Source organism: Babylonia areolata, chromosome 11 (genome assembly GCF_041734735.1).
Source record: "Babylonia areolata isolate BAREFJ2019XMU chromosome 11, ASM4173473v1, whole genome shotgun sequence".
Lineage (NCBI taxonomy): Eukaryota > Metazoa > Mollusca > Gastropoda > Neogastropoda > Buccinidae > Babylonia > Babylonia areolata.
Genome location: NC_134886.1, coordinates 37,615,369 through 37,633,331, shown reverse-complemented (window position 1 = coordinate 37,633,331; position 17,963 = coordinate 37,615,369). Strand labels below are relative to the sequence as shown.

The 17,963-nt window shown below is 44.6% G+C and overlaps 1 protein-coding gene across 2 annotated transcripts in view; it reads right to left on the bottom strand.

Annotated features, from left to right (window-relative positions):
• LOC143287714 (uncharacterized) overlaps positions 1-17,963 on the bottom strand; it is a 52,576-nt gene that overhangs the window by 5,800 nt on the left and 28,813 nt on the right. The window contains exons 5-9 of one of the 2 annotated variants that reach the window (XR_013055989.1): positions 16,641-16,705; positions 14,818-14,948; positions 7,601-7,737; positions 4,933-5,107; positions 3,526-3,867 (exon numbers count right to left, since the gene is read on the bottom strand). Coding sequence is in view for 1 of the 2 variants with exons in the window: in XM_076595937.1 (XP_076452052.1) it covers positions 3,641-3,867; positions 4,933-5,107; positions 7,601-7,737; positions 14,818-14,948; positions 16,641-16,705 (735 nt within the window). In the remaining variant the exon portion in view is untranslated. Of the gene's footprint in view, positions 1-590; positions 3,868-4,932; positions 5,108-7,600; positions 7,738-14,817; positions 14,949-16,640; positions 16,706-17,963 lie in introns of those variants that run through there. The other variant, XM_076595937.1, reaches the window with a different exon arrangement.

Sequence of the window (17,963 nt, the reverse complement as noted above, 5' to 3'; positions counted from 1 at the left end):
GTTCCTAGCTTATTGTTCAGATTCAGTGACCTGCTCACAGATCAGCATCAGCACGGCAGCAGCCAGTCACATGGACTGTACCGCGCTGAACGCTTTCCTCTGGCGACCCCTTATACCGCGCTTGCGTAACCTTCGCCTGTGCTTGCCTTGCGACTCTTTGCGCACAGGCAGAAGTAATAAAAATATTCGATTCTGGTCATTAAAAATCAAAATCTACCTATGTTCCCGCCCCCCTATAGTGGCCAACTTTATATCAGTGTGATCAGTATGATTTATTCTATTTTATCGTAAAAAGAACGGTTTTGTTGCAGACATTTTGGCCTAAAGCAAATTTTAATCTAAATTTCCTGGCCTACTGCTGGGACTGGTGACGCGGTGTCGCGGACCAAAGGCGCCGACTAGGGAGTGGGGTGAGGAGGGGGGGGATGGGGGGGGGGGGGGGCAGGAGGGAGGGTGGCGTGGTGTCGGCACAACCTCAAAGACTGGACTTTGGATGGAGCGGGAAGGGAGATAAGGAGGGGTGGGGTGGGGGGCGGAGGGGGTGGTGGTGGTGGTGAAGGGATGGGGGGGGGGGGAGGGGACAGAGTGTGGGTGGTAAGGGGGTGACACTGCTGGCACACTATAACACACAAGTGAGTCAAAAAGAAGCCAAATTATATGCAAACTGAATTTACTGTTATAATTTTTTATATTTTTTATTCTCTAAACTTGGCACTTTGATCTGATATTCTGACACAACAACAAGAGCAGTCATTTTTATCATTTTTTGTTCAAACATTATCATATTATGTATTTGTGTACACATGTTTTGAACACAGAATAGGTTCAAATGTGGAATGTATTTACTGAATTAGAGGTGCAACACACACACACACACACACACACACACACAGATTACAAGAAAAAAATCTTTATACATGAGGATACATAGATATTTATTAAATGAAAGATTTGTTTGCTGTGTTCGTATGTGTGTATCTGTGTGTGTGTGTGTGTGTGTGTGTGTGAGGTTCTGTAACAATCATATAGTATGACTGATAACAGTTTACATAACTGATTTGAGACTGCTGGGAAACAGACCCTGGCCTGACTGATCCATTCCGGGGGGTTGAACCATGCATCTTGTTTATGGAATGTAACTGAACTTTATTTCTTATATGAAGTTGAATCCTTTTTCACTTAAACAAAAAGCAAATTCGAGTTTGAACAATCATTTGAAACAAATAGCCATGCACATTGTTAATATCTATATTTATTTTTAAAGCAAATTTGAGTTTTAACAATCATTTGAAACGCATAGGCATCCATTGTTAATATCTATATTTATTTTTTCACACTGTATTACGCTTTTTCTCAACAATTATCAGCTTACAATTATGTAATTAACAGTTTTTCTTTTTCATACACAGTAAAAAGCTCACTGTTCAGTTACATCTTATGTATTTATATAAATACATGTATAAAATGTAACTGACCTATATTTATCATTTGAATTTTTATTTTCATGTGTGAGCATATAATGCAGCTGCATACTCAAATAGTTGTATGCATGACTTTGAAGTTTACAACAGAAAAAGAGTGACTGTTTTAAAAAATGGTCTAGATTATGATTATATATATATGTGTGTGTGTGTGTGTGTGTGTGTGTGTGTGTGTGTGTTGGGTCTTACTGAATCAGGGTTATCACAAAAATCTGTAATATGATGAAAATGTGTTGTGAATGTAATTTTTTCTAATACTAATCTAATTGTAATCATAAAGCACACAGGCACATTAATACCCACATTGAGTTTTTTCACATTATATTAATTGTTTTCTCTATGATTAAGCTTATAATGCATTACATAATAGTTTAACAAAAAGTTCAGTTACATCTTATATATTTATACATGTATAAAATGTAACTTAACTTTATTACCTATCTTGTGTGTGTCTGTGTGTGTCTGTATGTTGGTCATACTTCGGTGCATTTCCTCTTTCATTTAAATAAAAGCAAGTGTGAGTTAGAAATGATTTTGTTTCCTTTGTGACTATAATTTTGAAAAGAAAAGTGGAAAAAACCAAAAAACAAAAAAACCAATGTGAAATCCAACACAACTTTGTGTGGTCTATATTTTCTATGTTGGGAGATGCACAGGACTTTTGTTTTACAATTGATTTTTTGTGTGTTTTGATTCAATTGTTGTAGTAAGTGCATGTCACAAGTGAGTCTTGAAGGCCCTGCCTCTCTTGTTTTAAAATTATATTGTTGTATACACATATTCATGAAAAGCATTACATAATTTTATTTCTGCGTGGGCTCGTTGTGTTGTGGCGCCTGTAGGCCTAGTGGAGTATTGCGGGGCGGGTTCACGTCCGCTTTTGCACGCGTTGACAGTCGCCTATAGGCTACACAGCAGAGGAGACCCTGCACTGCAGCTGAGTCATTCCAGTGGTGTTCCGTAGTGTCTGTTCTGATTTAACGTACTCAGGACACCACCTACTAAGCCCCCCACAGACGACAATAATCTGAGTGAGCATCCCTCCACGAGTGGAGACCGCCACCAGGTCCCGCCAACAACAGCCCCCCCATGAATCTGTCAACACTGGAGATACTGAAGGGACTCACCCCAAGCACGGAAGTGGAAGGGTATCGAAACTCAGGTCACCATGAGAGCAGAGCATGGAAGGCCACATAATTTCGGACTTGATGAGTGTATACTACAACAGCTGTGCTTTTGTGTGTGTGTGTGTGTGTGTGTGTGTGTGTGTGTGTGCGCGTGTGTGTGTCTTCCCCCCCCTCCCTTTTTTTCTCTTTTTTATTTTGTTCTTTTGCTGGATTACACATAATGCAGTTCGTGTCACAGTATATGTTCTGTCCAGAATTTGTATTTATTTGCTTTTAATTGCGAACAATAAAAACGAGGTCATGGCGTCCTCTTACCAGACAGTCTTCGTTCGGGCAGCTGCAGAGGGCTAAGAGTGTTTTCGGAATCCGGAACGACCATCAACGAAATAAACCGTTCATGATTTGGAAATACGGCTAAACTCGGGAGACGTGCAACCTATTACTGGTATGACTGAAGATTTTTTCCTACCATGTTTATGCCAAATTTGCTACTGGCAGACAAAGTATTTCCAGAGAAAATATTAAAGTTTACCATGGACACACACACACACACACATACAGAGAGAGAGAGAGAGAGAGCTGCTCACCAGGTGAGTCAAAACGAGTTCGTGCAGGCGAGCAGAAACAGAGGGATGTGTCTGTTTCTTGCTTATGCATGTGCTTGACAGAGGACTGATGGGTGAAGGGATGGTGGTGGTGTGTGCTAACACCCAACGGGAGATAAGTAACCACCACATTAGATACTCCATGAAATATATGAATATATTAAGGATATATAATTATCTCAAGTTCGCCACAAACTGAGCGGCATCATTACATTATCAAAATAGTGCGCCTGGTGTGTTAAAAATTTCGTTGTTAGAAAATGTTACGCAGATTATATACAAAGCGAAAAAAAAAATGCTGGTGAAGAGAACCTTAGAAACAACTTGTGTAACAGTTCCCAGACAAGCGTCTCTTGGCGTGAAGTTCTACGTAAACCAGTCACGGTTCTGTCTGTGGGCGTGTGCAAAGCCACAGACTGGATCCATCTCAGATTTTGCGAACAAAAATGAAAACATTGAGATGTCCAAGTTTGGATTCCCTAGGGTCCTGAGCTAAGAACTCATTCTCCAGACGTTGGTACAGCTCGTCCACCACAGCCTCTTTCACAGCGGCGCTGCGCGTGCTGGAAAGTCCCCGGATGAAGGCATGGCTGGACCATGTTCTGTGTTTGTTGACGACATTTTTGGCCCAGGTGGCGCGATCGTCAACACCTTCTGTTGACAAGAAAGACAAGTGGAAAGACCAAATAACAGAGAGGTGGAGGGAGCTAACAAAAAGAAGTAATAGCTAGATGGATATAGGAAAAGAGGCCTTTGGTAGAAAGGGTAGCTTTGGAGACCCGAGTGTTATCTTAAAAAAATGAGATGGTTTATAGTGGAAGTATAGCCACAGAGAAATCTGTTGTGATAAAAAGAAATACAAATACAAATAATTATTATCATTATATTTAATATTTTCGTTGTTCTTGTTCATATCATTATAAATTAGATGATAACGATGATTGTTATCATTATTGTTATGTTATATGGAAATGAATGTGCAGATCACAAACAGGGAAAATAAAATCAAACACAGTACATGCAGCGGGGCTGTTCCAGTTGGATGCACATGATTACTGGTATTTTTCACAACGTAATATAACAGCTTGGTGATGATGACATTGACGACGGTGATGATAATGATGACGATATTCCAAGTGACTTGTCTGCAGTATTATCCACTATACTGACAGAATGTCTCAAGTGATATCACATCCAACCCGTGTGGCAAATCTTTCATATGACCTCGATATGGTTTTGTCCACCTTCATCAGACACCAAAGACTCCGATGGGAGTGGATCGGGGCTGGGGCGATTGAAACTGAGCTCACCATTTGATGATGAAGATGACGATGATTATACTGTGAGATGATGATGATGGTACTGTTATGGAGGTTCAGGAATACGTAACAAGGTTTCCTTTCATAATATATTTCAGTGCCAACCAGGCTTGGTTGGGGCAGACACTTGAAGCGCTGGTAAGGAAATTTTTAGCAACATTCCCGAGAGCTTTTCTTAAAAAGTGGATTGTGTGGTTTCAGTCTTCCCAATAGATCCCATAGCAAATTCAACTCTGGCTAGGGGGAGGCCACAGGTAGAAAAACCCAACCTCTGACAGGGCTTGAATCCACATCCTTCCATTCATCTGTCCTTAAGGCTGACCATTTCTCCACAGCGGCTGGTTCTCAGGTGACCTATGTCTAGATGTCTCCAGTTAAATCGTCCAGTCTGCCTTCTTACCTTCATCCAGCTTCTTCTGCCATTTCAACTGTTCCTGGCAGGGAATGAACACCAACTCAGCATGCGAGAGACTCAGACCCGCCCTGGTCACCTTGGAGTTGGGATCGTCAAACGGGGCTCTGACCTCACGCAGATATGGCATGTTGCGGTAAAAGTTGGTATCCACAAATTCCTCCTGTAACCGCAAACAATGACAATGGAAAACTAGCAACAGGAGTGGTAATGTATGCATCAGAGGAATGACTGAATTCTGAACATGGGTGGTGAACAAAAATATATATATCTACGGGTAATATTTGACTGAAGCGTGGTGATGGTGAACGGATAATGTACTTCTCAACACTTGCTAACGATCAGACATTAAGCGTACTGTGATGACAATTTTTTTTTAATCAGGAAAAATGGTCAAATCATGTTTCTTGTATTAAAAAAAAAAAAAAAAAAAATACAGTTGTCCCCACTCAAGTCGACCTTATGTAATTAAGTCAACCCATTGTGTAAGTCGCCACATTTCTTCGGCCCCGTCCAGCCGTCTTCTTTATCTCTGTAAGTTTTCCAAGCTTAAATCGACCTCGTGTGAGTGGATGGATTCCTCGCACACGTCCACCCAATTCTTGTGCCCCAGTAAAGTTCCCAGCCCCCGATAAGTCGACACTCATGTCATGTCATGTTCCGGGCTTAAACCGCGCGTGTTGCGAAATATTGCTGTAAATACTTCCATCAACCTCTCCAAAGCCACGAACGTAGCTGGAAAGTTTCTTCAGTCTACTGTATTTGGGAAGGCCCAGAAAGCCCGGATTCTATTTTGAAAAACAAAACAAAACAAACCAAACAACAAACATGTGTGTTGGTTGTCGGCCTTTCGTGTCAACCATGATTTGCGAAATGGCTGATATGTTCTGAGGCCCCCCCTCCCCCTCCCACCACTCCCCCAGCCCCGCCTCAACAAGAATTGCATGCAAAGCTCTGAACTGGACACCCACCTACAGGCCAAAAAAGAGAGGACGGCCCAGGATTAACAAACTGGCATGTAACAAACAGCAGACCTCAGATTTATCGACAGACATGGAAACGTGATTGCCTGATGCACGCCGGAGGTCACAGCAAAGCTATGTATATATCTTTAGCGAATGGACGACGACGTGCCTATACGAGGAGAAATCAGCCCTCTCACCATGCTCGTGTCGTCAACCAATACTTTCAGGACGTAGGAATTCAAAGAATCCCATTGAATATGTTTGGGACGTCAGTGGACAAGCCGTGTATACCAGTGACAACCAGCATTGTACATTACCTGAGCTTGGGACTGCTCTCCAGGAGGAGTGGGACAGGATTCTCCAGCAGCAGGTACAAAACTTCCTTTGCAGCACGAGGAGGCATTGCAGCACGAGGAAGCATTGCAGGACTGTTTCCAAGGTTCAAGGGGGTCGCACTCATTACTGACTGTTCATTTTGTGTTTTTTCAACACTATTGCCCATTAATCGAGATTGATGTTTTCCTCCCATCCCCTGTTTATGGTTGATTTGGGGGGATTTATCCCATCAATTGTTCACGGGTGAATTCTCATTGTACAGATTCGTGGACAGGAAACATAATTTGACCATTTTGTCTTGAATTAAATACATTTTCTTCCTCCTCACAATGCGTTCAATGCCTGATCCTTAGCGAGAGTTCAGTAGTATATATCCAGCACTGCACCAATCTAACACCGAGATGAGAAAAAAGATTGGGAGTGAGCAATCACTTCAGTCACTATGTTAACAACACCAGAATGATTAAACCATGGAATATCGATGGCAAACGTGACAATGTCAAAATAATGTTTACTATATCCAAAAAGGCAATAAGACTACCAATGACACCATCAGGATGATGGCGAATAACAATCCGTCACTTGGTTTCTTTTAGTTTAAGTTTCAAGGAGGCATGCAGGCTGATCAATGGATGCTATACCTCAGCAAAACAACAACACCACCAACAAAAAACAACAACCAGAAAAGATTTCTGGCCAATGTGTAAACCCAACGTACTGATCAGGAATTGTGAGCTCACCAGTGGTGTGTAAATCATTAACCTACAATAAAACGAAATAAATATTCCAAGGCATTATGTTGATCATAACCATCGTTATTATCATTATCTTTTATAATTATTGTTGCCATTTGTGTGTGGTGGCGTGCTTGCGAGTGTTCGTGCATTCGTGCTTCCTGCAGAGATGTGTCTTCCAGAGGTCGTCGTGAGTGGGTGGATGGTTGTTCAAAGGAGGTACTGTGTGCGAGTGAATTCAGGCACATATGTTTTTTTTCTCTCTGTATGTGTGGGGTTAGGTACATTGTAGGGGTGGGGTGGGTGTGGGTGTGGGGAGAGGTGAGGAATGGGAAACGAAATGTGAAGTGCTTTGAGCAGTGTTCATGAAATAAAACGCGCTTTATAAATGTCCATTCTTCCTTTTCTTATTTTTCTTATTACTGTGGGTCTGTCAGTGGTTTCATCGACTGCATTACAATGCAGTGCAATTCAACGTAACATGACACGTTACGACCTGACATGACTCAAGACAACAGCGACTGACACATGGAAATGTGACGTAATACAAGCCGGTGCAAGGCAATGTGGTGGAATACAAAGTAATGCAGTGCACCGTCTATTTTCCCAGTCATCCAGTACCTGGGTGATCTTGCCCTCATCTCTCATCTGGCGCCACACTCTCAACATCCCCTCCTGAAAGTCTTGAGAACTCAGGCGCATACCATTCATCTTCATCTCTGGGTCATCTGCAGGCATGGCCACACACAGCAGTCCCCCTGTGAAGGTAATAGTTATGTCATAGGTGACGTCAACACCAAGGGATGCACGCGAGATCAACATCAGTGACGTGATGATTTATACATTCGTTCTAACATATAAAAGGTTTGATTGTTAGCTCGCCATTAAAACTGAAAAAATACAGCAAAACGTAAGTATATCAAACGCATTCTGTTTGGTATTCTCTTCCTCTGGATCTCTGTAACTCATCAACTCCGCCCTCTTTGTGTGTGTATGTGTGTGCGTGCGTGCGTGCATGCGTGCGTGCGCTTGCGTGTGTGTGTGTGTGTGTGTGTTGTGCGTGTGTGGGCGCGAGTGTATGTGCATGTTTAGGACAAATCATGTACTTTTTGGTGTGGTTGTTCATATTTCCAGTTTGTGGTATAGGCCTATGTATTATCTTGGAGTATAGATATTCTTCTATTGCTGGCCTGTGCTTTCTTGTGCTGCTGTGTGCTATTATGCATAATTGTTTTTGTGTTGTTTCATGCGAGGCACTTATAGCCTATTATATGGAGAGTTTACGTCATACAAGTGCTGTATATTGTCATTATTATATCTGACTATAACATTCCCTTGAAAGCAGTCAGTCACACAGAAAGTGAAATTAAGGTAACGCTTTGCCAGTCACATGGAAAGTGAAATTACAAGTGATGCTTTTTTCATCGAAAAAAAAACCCCTCTTCTATTCGTTGCTGTTGAACTGCAAGTTTCTTGATGTCTTCTTGACCTAATTAGATAAGGGTTCATTTCGCACGATGTTGATATGCAGAGGCTGACTTTTCAACAAACAAGTAAACCTAAACCAGCACTTAATTATTATCTGTAATAGTATTGAAGCCTGAGCAGCCGTCGCAGATAAGTTTGTTTTCTTGATCCTCAAGTTTTCGACAAAGTCTGTTAAGTGTACTGCCACAGCAGCTGTCTGCTTACTCAACTCAAAAGTGCAAACATCAAAAGGAGTTTGTATTATACTCCATGTTTGGTGATACATATTCTTATCATGTCAAATTGATGCAAACTAGGCCTATTGGTTTGCTCTGCTTGGCCAAATTTCGCGTGGCTAACAGTGAAAAGACGACCCGTCTTGCCCGGTCCGCTCTTAGCCAATCAAACGCCTCTAAAAGCTACAAGCGCTGAATCATTCCGTGGCCATCGAGAAAATGCCCCATGAGAACCACGGCAGAGACGCGAGGATGGACGGGCAGGCATTCGAGTTTGACATGGTAAGTATATGTATCACCAAACATGTGTATTATACAAACTCCTCCTTGTGGTGTCCTATACTGTACTATGTCAAACTGATGCAGAATTTAAAGCAAATGGAGGAGGGCAACGCCTACTGGTTTGCATGGGGAGCCCTTGTAACCAAGACGGCAGTGTTAGCCACGACAAAGGAAATCCCCTTGGAACCGTCAGCCCTGGTCATACGGAAATCCCTGAGGTAGAAGTTGATGAAGGGTTTCTCAGACCACCAGAAGGCTGCTTCCAAGACATGCCTGCAGCAGCACTGAGTGCTGGAAAGTAGCCGAAGTGGCTATGGCCTGCACTTCGTGTGCTCTGGGATTAAGACAGCTGATATCCCTTTGAGAATGAGAGTAGGCTTTAAGAATGACTTGGGAAACCCAGCGGGAAATGGTGCCTGCAGCGATGTCTTTCTTGTAATTCTCATTGAGGGAGATGAGAAGACGTCTCTGAGAAGAACGCCTGTGGCGAGACCTATCCCAGTAGTATTTGAGGCACCGAGCAAGGGCAAAAGATGCCTATCCTCATTGTCTTGGGCAAGAATATCAGACAAAGGTCTGACCTTCAGAGATGGAGAAGGGACCTCCAGGTCTTGGTTCTTAGGAACTCTGGAAGGAAATGGAGGGTGATGGAACCATCTCTGTGGAAGGCCAGATCTTGTGGCATTCCACTAAGACCATGTATCTCGCTTCTATGATGGCCTGTGACCAGCAACAGAAGGAAAGTGGTTTTGAGGGTAAGTCGAAAGGAATAGTACCCAAAGACTCGAAGGGTTGCTTTTGAATGAAATCAAGCACCAGGAACAAGTCCCACAGGGGCACTCTCCTGGGGATTCTAGCTTCCTTCAGAGAGGCACCCCTAGCCACCTCTCTGAGCAGGAAATCCACTTCAAAGGATGGACCACCTAGCTGTCTGATGGCGGTACAGATGGCAGGCCTGTACCCTCGCACAGAACTAGCAGACAGGTCGAGAACTGACGAGCAGTGTGCCAGAAAGTTGGCCAGCTGCATGCTCGTAGGGTTAGTAGGGGGAACGTCCTGAGCCGTACACCACCACAACCATTTCTTCCAGCGAAAGTCATACAAAGCCTCAGTCCCCACCCTCCTTGCTTTGGAGACTATGGAGAGGTCAGAGGAGGCACCCCCCTCAGTAAGTGCCGCCGACACAGAGACCGACCGAGGGGTCAAAGACTTCAATGGTGGTGCTGACAGTTCCAACTGCACAGCAGCCATGTGTGCAGGTGGAGCAGCTGAGGATTGGAATGAGGGATCCCCGAACGAGGCTGTCTCAGCAGATGAGGTTTGGTTTCGAGTTCCAGAGGTAGGACGTGTGTCACGGCCTGGAGATACCAGGCTTGAGCTGGCCATTTTGGCGCAATGAGAATCAGCTGTGGGCGTTCCAATCTGGCTTTCCGGATCACCTTGGACAGAATTAGAAAAGGAGGAAACGCGTAGGCAATCAGACTGCTCCAGTCTAGAGACAGAGCATCCACTGCCCATGGTTCCGGGTTGGCAACCAGAGACATAAGTGGGAAGTCTCTTGTTGAACTTTGTGACAAAGAGGTCCACCATTGGCCGAAACCACCGCTCTTGGACCTGCTGAGTGCATCTGCCAAGATGTTGGCTTTTCCTGCTATGTGTCTCACTGTAAGTGCAATGCCCTTGCTGTGGTACCAACGGAGGAGAGCCTCAGTCTGCAGGGAGAGGCCTGCCGAAAGCATTCCCCCCCCCCCCCCCCCCCCCCCCCTTGTTCACGTAACATGCAACCGTCGTGTTGTCTGTGAACAAAGGGATGGTCTTGCCAGTGGCCTCCCCCGTGAAGTGCAGAAGAGCCCTGCAAACTGCCTCCAGTTCCAGAACATTGATGTGGCATAGGTGCTCTTCCGGGAACCAAGTCCCTGCTGCATGGAATGAGTCCATGTGAAGAGTGCCACCTGAAGTGTAGGTGGGGCTATGGGCACCCCCTGTGTCTGAAGAGGGGTGGTTAGCCACTCTGATATCACCTCGAGGAACCACTCGCCCAGACATATCTGGGTATCCCATGGTTGGGTTCTCTGGGACCGCCGTAGCCTCAGTGCCCTCTGAAGAGGGTGCTTGAGAACCCTGCCCAGGGGGATGAGTGGTGCTATGGACTCCATCATGCCCAGGAGAGATGAAAGTGTCCACGCTGTTGCTCGGCAGGAACGGCACAATTGGCAGAGGAGGCCTGCCAGATGGTCCCAGCGATCTGGCGTCGGAGAGACTATCATGGACCGCGTGTCGAATCTCATCCCTAAGAAGTTGAAGGACTGACTTGGGGACAGACTGCATTTCTCCTGGTTTGTGAAGAAGCCCAGTTGGGAGCACAGGTCTGGAAGTCTGGCCATATAACTCTGGCACAGGACCTGCGACTGGGCCAGAATGAGGCAGTCATCCAGGTGCACACAGAGACGAATGGATTCCGACCGGACGATGGACACCAATTCCCGCACCACATTGGTAAACAGGAAAGGGGCAAAGGACAGACCAAATGGGTTGGCCGAGACCTAGAACACCTTGTCCCTCCACATGAACCTCAGGTACCGACGGGACGCCGGATGAATGAGGATATGAAAATAAGCATCTTTCAAATCGGTAGAGGTAGCCCAATCGCCCTGTTGAATGGTTTCTCAAATCTGTGCCTGTGTGTCCATCTTGAATTTGATTTTGGAGGGGAATTTGTTGAGGGGGGACAAGTCCAAGACTAGTCTCCACCCTCCCGAGACCATTGGAATCACAAACAACCGGCTGTAAAAACCGAGGCCCGGGTCCAAGAGTTGAGATATCGCCCCTATGAGGAGTAGGTGCTATATCTCTGTCTCTAAGATGCTTTCCTGCTCCACCGAGCTGGGCACATAAGGAGGAGGAGTGGATCTTAGAGGTGGGCGGTCCTCTGCCCAAGGCAGCATGTACCCCAACTCTAGCACCGACACAATCCAGTCATTGAGTCCCAGAGCGCGCCACTGATGTGCATGCCAGGACAAGTTTCCTACTTGGAGGGGCTGGATGACTGGCGGTGCTGAATTGGGGCCTAGTCATTGGGGGTGCTGCCTTCTGGCTTTGGACATGGCCGATCGGCTTGGACGGACATGAAGTGGTTTATTCCTCTGCCGTTGATTCTGCGCCGCAACTGTTACCTCCTTGACGCCTGAAGAGGGTTGAGAGTGTGTGGACCATAGGTCCAACCATGCTGGGGATGGTGGGTGCCACACCTTCTCATTGAGGGCATCCCTGGATGCAAGACGGACCCGTGAGTGCTGAGAGGGGACAAACACCCACTCATCTCCCTGTAGGACTGCGGGCTAGGTGGGTGGAAACTGCAGGCTCTCCCAGGCCAAGTGGGGCCCCTCAGCAGCTGTCGGTCCTGACAAGGAGGCCGTTGTGACTGTGGAGATCACCTGTGGGGTGACAGAGGCCCAATTTGTGGAATGAGTGGCAATATTGGCCGAGGAGCTCGACCTGACCGACAAGAAGTCTATCCCACTTGTCGAGGCTGTGTGTGTCACCCTGTGAGATGTGCTGGGTTGGATCCGGGAGAGAGAGGACGAGGGGTTCCTGGCAAACCAGCGCGCACCATAGGTGTGCCCCAGTATGAGTATAATGGGGGAAACCACCCGTGGGCGCCAGCCATCCTGCGACCCCAACCCCAAGGGTCACTGGCGTCTTGACCTCCATGAAGGGAAAAACCTGGCCAAGTTGGAGGGAGGTCAGGTCCGACCTGGGTGTCAGTCCTGCCAGAAGACCAGCGGGCTGACTGCCCGGGAACCACCTGACATGCGCAGGCCTTCCCCAGCAGGGGAGATTGGCTGGATAGTGGGAAGACCTGCAAAGCAGGTGGCCATGCGCCCCAAATCCCCTCCCATGGGGAGGCTGGGGTGGCTTGGCTTGGGGTGGGCAAAGTAGAGTTCCCCCCCCCCAACCCCCTCCGAACCAAAACTTTCTCTCCCACAGATGGAGGTGGGGGAGAGGGATCGGCAGTGGAGGGAGGAGGGGGAACAGCAATGGAGCCCCTGAGGGCCGTCTCTGAGTGGGGACCAGGGTAACAGCCACGCATGGCCTCCACTTGAGACTTTGTGCCTAGCCGTGAGTCCCCACCGCCAAGAGAGGTCTTGCCACGCCCCCTTTTTCCTGCCTCCCACTGGGACACCTCGGGAGGCAACGCTCGTACCCCTTTCCCCCCGGTCCCCTTCATGACCGTTGTAATAGAACGAGTGTTGCCTCTGCGACTCTTGCCGAGTCTCAATCCCACAATCATGATTTCTGCCGTCGTGGGATGACGTACGAGGCATGGTAACCGTGCTTAGGCACCCAGCGAAAAATCTGACCCCCAACAGATAAAGGAAAGACAGGATTGACTGAGAGGTAGAGGGGGCAGAGTCAAATCGAGAACACAAAGGTAAGAATACAATAAAATCAAGCTGCATGCAGGAAAATCAGGCCAAATGAACACTCTTAATAGCCAAAAAAAAAAAAAAAAAAGTGTAAAAAAAAACCTGTAAGACGAGACAGAGCATAAACCTGACAAGATGGCGTCGAGAGCCTTGGCCAAAGGAATAATTCAGTGCTTGTAGCTTTTAGAGGCGTTTGATTGGCTAAGAGCGGACTGGGCACACTTTTCACTGTCAGCCGCGCAAAATCTGGCCAAGCAGATCAGATAGGCCTAGTTTGACATGGAACAGTATATGACACCAAAATGGGAGTTGCGTCGGACTTTATAAACTGTCTGAATACTGCAACGGATATCTATACTCCCGCTATTTTTGTGTAAACAAAGTGAGTCTATGTTTTAACCCTGTGTTCGGTTGTCTGTGTGTGTGTGTCTGTGTGTCCGTGGTAAACTTTAACACTGACATTTTCTCTGCAAATACTTTGTCAGTTGACACCAAATTAGGCATAAAAATAGGAAAAATTCAGTTCTTTCCAGTCATCTTGTTTAAAACAATATTGCACCTCTGGGATGGGCACAAAAAAAAAGAAGCCTAATTATATGCAAAATGCATTTACTGTTATATTTATATTTTTTGTATTCTCTAAACTTGGCACTTTGATATTCTGACCCAACAACAAGAGCAGTCATTATTATCATTTTTTGTTCAAACAGGAACTTCTTTTGTTAAGCATGGAAGTTTTATTTATTTTGCAAACGTTTTGGTGCAGATAGTAAAAAATGGAAAGTACTCTGTAATTAATGCTAGGGGACGTAATTCCAATCTGGTTATTTTTTTGTTTTTTTGTTGTTGTTTTTAACGCGAAGCTTCGTAATAACAAATACAGAACACATTTTAACGATTAGATTTTTTTAAAAAGTGTATCACAAGTGAGTCTTGAAGGCCTTGCCTCTCTTGTTAAAATTTTTTTTTTTATAAGAACCAAGGTGGTGTTTACTGTATGTATGAATATGGCCATGAGAACAGCGGAAGAGGCAACTGCTGTTGTGACTGTATGGGCATGAATTTGATCATAGTGGAGAGAGTTTTGCGCGCCCATGTTACATCCCAAATCTCTGGGCCAACAGGGTTAAAAGAAATTCGGCCTTGGGAGGGTCCCTAATAGCCATTTAGTTTCCTAATGACAACCACTAAGCTCACTCCACACCATCCTCTCCTTCCCATTACACCTCCCCTAAACATTGTGACTTCCCAGACCTCAAGATCTCAAGTGCAGGTGGATTTGTTTGGTCACATTAGCAATCTTTTCAAAACGCGGTCATATCACAGCACTCACAGATAACCGTATAATAATTTTTAATAAAAGTGATAGGGGGAGCAGTGGCTGACAGCGTGACAGCCATTGCCATCCGAACCATGCACCACAGACCTGACTTGAGTTCTCTGGCACGGTGTAAGAGAAAGGTCTCCCAGTCCTCAGCTCCCTGGGCTTCCACCAGCTGACGTTCTTCCTCTGTGGCGTCCGGGTAACGCTCTAGGGAGTTCTGGAACTTTGTTGCTCTGAAAAAAAGTATCGGGGCGAATGTCAGAGATGAAGAAGAGCCCTGTAGGTCTTTAGCTGACTTGAAAGAAAGACGGGCAGAAAGAGGGGCAAAGAGAGCAATGGGTGATGGGGGAGGAGGGGGGGTGTTCGGTAAGAGTGACAATTGAAATTACCTTTGCTTACTCATGGATAAGCACAGCTTTTCCGTCTTTTTTCTGAGTGTATGAATGTGGTTTTATGTCGTTTTTTTATGCAAAACCAATACATACACAAATCATACAGATAAATAAAACTTTAATATATCAATTGAGAAATCATACCAAGAACAATACAGTTATACAAATACTCAATTCGGAGACACGCTATGAAAAGCAAATATCAAAAATATGATGAAGACATCAAAGTAAAAGCATCATATATACGTTTCATGCCTTCACTCCACACATTCCAAATGACATATCTTACATTAATAGTACTTAACAAGTGAAGTAAGGCCTTCAAGACTGGCTTGTGATACACACTAAAAAACCAACCAACCCGATATAATTTTTTTTTTTTTTAAAGAAGTTTTTTCAATTTTTTAATTTTTTTTTTAATTGTGAGAGTGTGTTTTCATTTATCATAAAGCTTCGGATTAAAAAAAAAGGCAGGCACAAAAGCAGCCCGTTTTGGTCAAGGGTAAGAACACTTACGGCGCTATTAATACTGCGAATTTACCAATGACGTTCAAAAATTGAAATTTAAACACTTTCTTTAGCGTGATAAATCGATTACTGTATTCGAGGTCATAACGCCGTTTAAAACATGTTATTTTTGTATATCTCGCGCATTTATGAAATAATTTAAAGTCCACGTAAAGGAGACACTGCCATCACCTCAAGCACACAACATGTACCCCTTTTCTCCAAATCTGCAAAGATCCGTGTTCGACAGACGTTGTTACACTTGGAAACTGCGACACGGTCCGTTCAACTTTTTTCTTTTCTGTTCATTCTCGTTAATTCAGTATCCACTTTAAAATATTCATATGCAGTAAACACGTCCACGATGTAGTTAGTGTCACTGTACGTGTTCTGTCCAGAACTTATATTTCTTTTCTTTTAATTGCGAACAAGAAAAAAATGAGGTCGTGCCATTTTCAACCAACCGTTTTCTGAATCCGGATCCTCAACGAAATAAACAGTTCATGATCTGGAAATACGGCTTAATCCGGAAGATATACGACCTATTATTGGTATGACTGTGAAGGTTTTTTCCCCCCACTATTTTCAAACCAAATTTGGCATTGGTAGACAACGTTAACGTTTACCAAGGGCACACACACACACACATACATACACGCGCGCACTCACACACACACACACACACACAACCGAACACTGGATTATAATATACACTCACGTTGTTTACACAAGTGAGTCAAGGATACAAAGAATAAATCATTTTTCAATAGCACAAGAGTATTAAACATCGCACATAATTATAAGTGCTAGAAAGAGAGAGAAGAGACTTTGACACATTTGACACTTTATTGCCTTGGAATAAGTGAGCCCTTGTGCCATAAAGTCAAGGAATGAATCGTGTATTTGCTTCGCTTGATAACGAAAATAAATAAACGCTACATGCTGCTCTTAAATTACATATCAAACTCTCTCTCTCTCTCTCTCTCTCACACACACACACACACACACACATACACACACACTTACGGCTTGGATAGATAATGAGCTGACGCTAAGGAAATGATGAAATGAGCGGTGTTGTCAGGAAGAATCTGGAAAAGCACATACAAATACGAGGGCCCTTCAATAAGTGATGGAATAGGGAGGAACTATTGACGTCATGATAGTCATTATTACGTCATTATATACCGCAAGGTCATAATAAGGAAGAAAGAAAACTTTCAGACTGCTACGTAAAACCATTTGTGTTCAGGAAGGCAAAATGTCAGTACGGGGTGACAGTCCCCCTGGGGCTGAAATTGGCGGATGATCATGTCGTGTTTGAGACATCATAACAGGAAATGAAACATGGGTATACCAGTACGATCCAGAGACAAAACAACAATCAGTTGTCTGGGTCTTTCGAGATGAAAGTGCACCTACAACATTCCATCCTTCCGAGAGTCATTCCATACAAAATTTAATGGTTGCCTGTTTCTTTGGAAAATCAGGCCATGTCGCGACTGGACCCCTCAAAATAAAAAAAAAGGACAGTAAACTCTGAGTGGTACGCCACTGTCTGCCTCCCAAAGGTGTATGAAGCATGGTGTTTACGCTGTCCAAGAAGCGGTGTCACTAAAACTCGAAAAGACGCGAAAAGACACGAAAAGACATATGAAAAAAATGTGAAAACGTGAAAAGACATCCGAAAAGAATGTGAAAATGCGTCTTTTCACATGTTTTTTCAGATGTGTTTTCGTATCTTTTCGCGTCTTTTCGTGTCTTACTTAAAAGACGCGAAAAGACATCTGAAAAGACATCAGAATAGATATTCCAGGACTTTTCATGTCTTTTCACATTCTTTTCCGGTGCATTTTTGTGTCTTTTCGCGTGTCTTTTCGTGTCTTTTCGCGTGTCTTTTCGTGTCTTTTCGCGTGTCTTTTCGTGTCTTTTCGCGTGTCTTTTCGTGTCTTTTCGCGTGTCTTTTCGTGTCTTTTCGCGTGTCTTTTCGTGTCTTTTCGCGTCTTTTCGTGTCTTTTCGCGTGTCTTTTCGTGTCTTTTCGCGTCTTTTCGCATTTTAGTATGACACCCAAGAAGTGGAACAAGAGGGTTTTTGCTGCCTCATGCCAATGCTCGAGCTCACACCGCTGCCACAAGTCAAGACTTCCTGAAAGAGAACGGTGTACAACTGGTCACTCATCCCACGTATTCTCATGACAGCCCCTTGTAACTGGTTTTTGTTCCCTGAGGTGAAGCAGCAGCTGAAGAGGAAAATGTTCCAGTGTGCAGAAGATGCTTCTTCGGGGGTCTCGTTATGGACATACCCCAGGTCACGTGTGCTGACGTCATGACAACTTCGTTTGAGCGGGG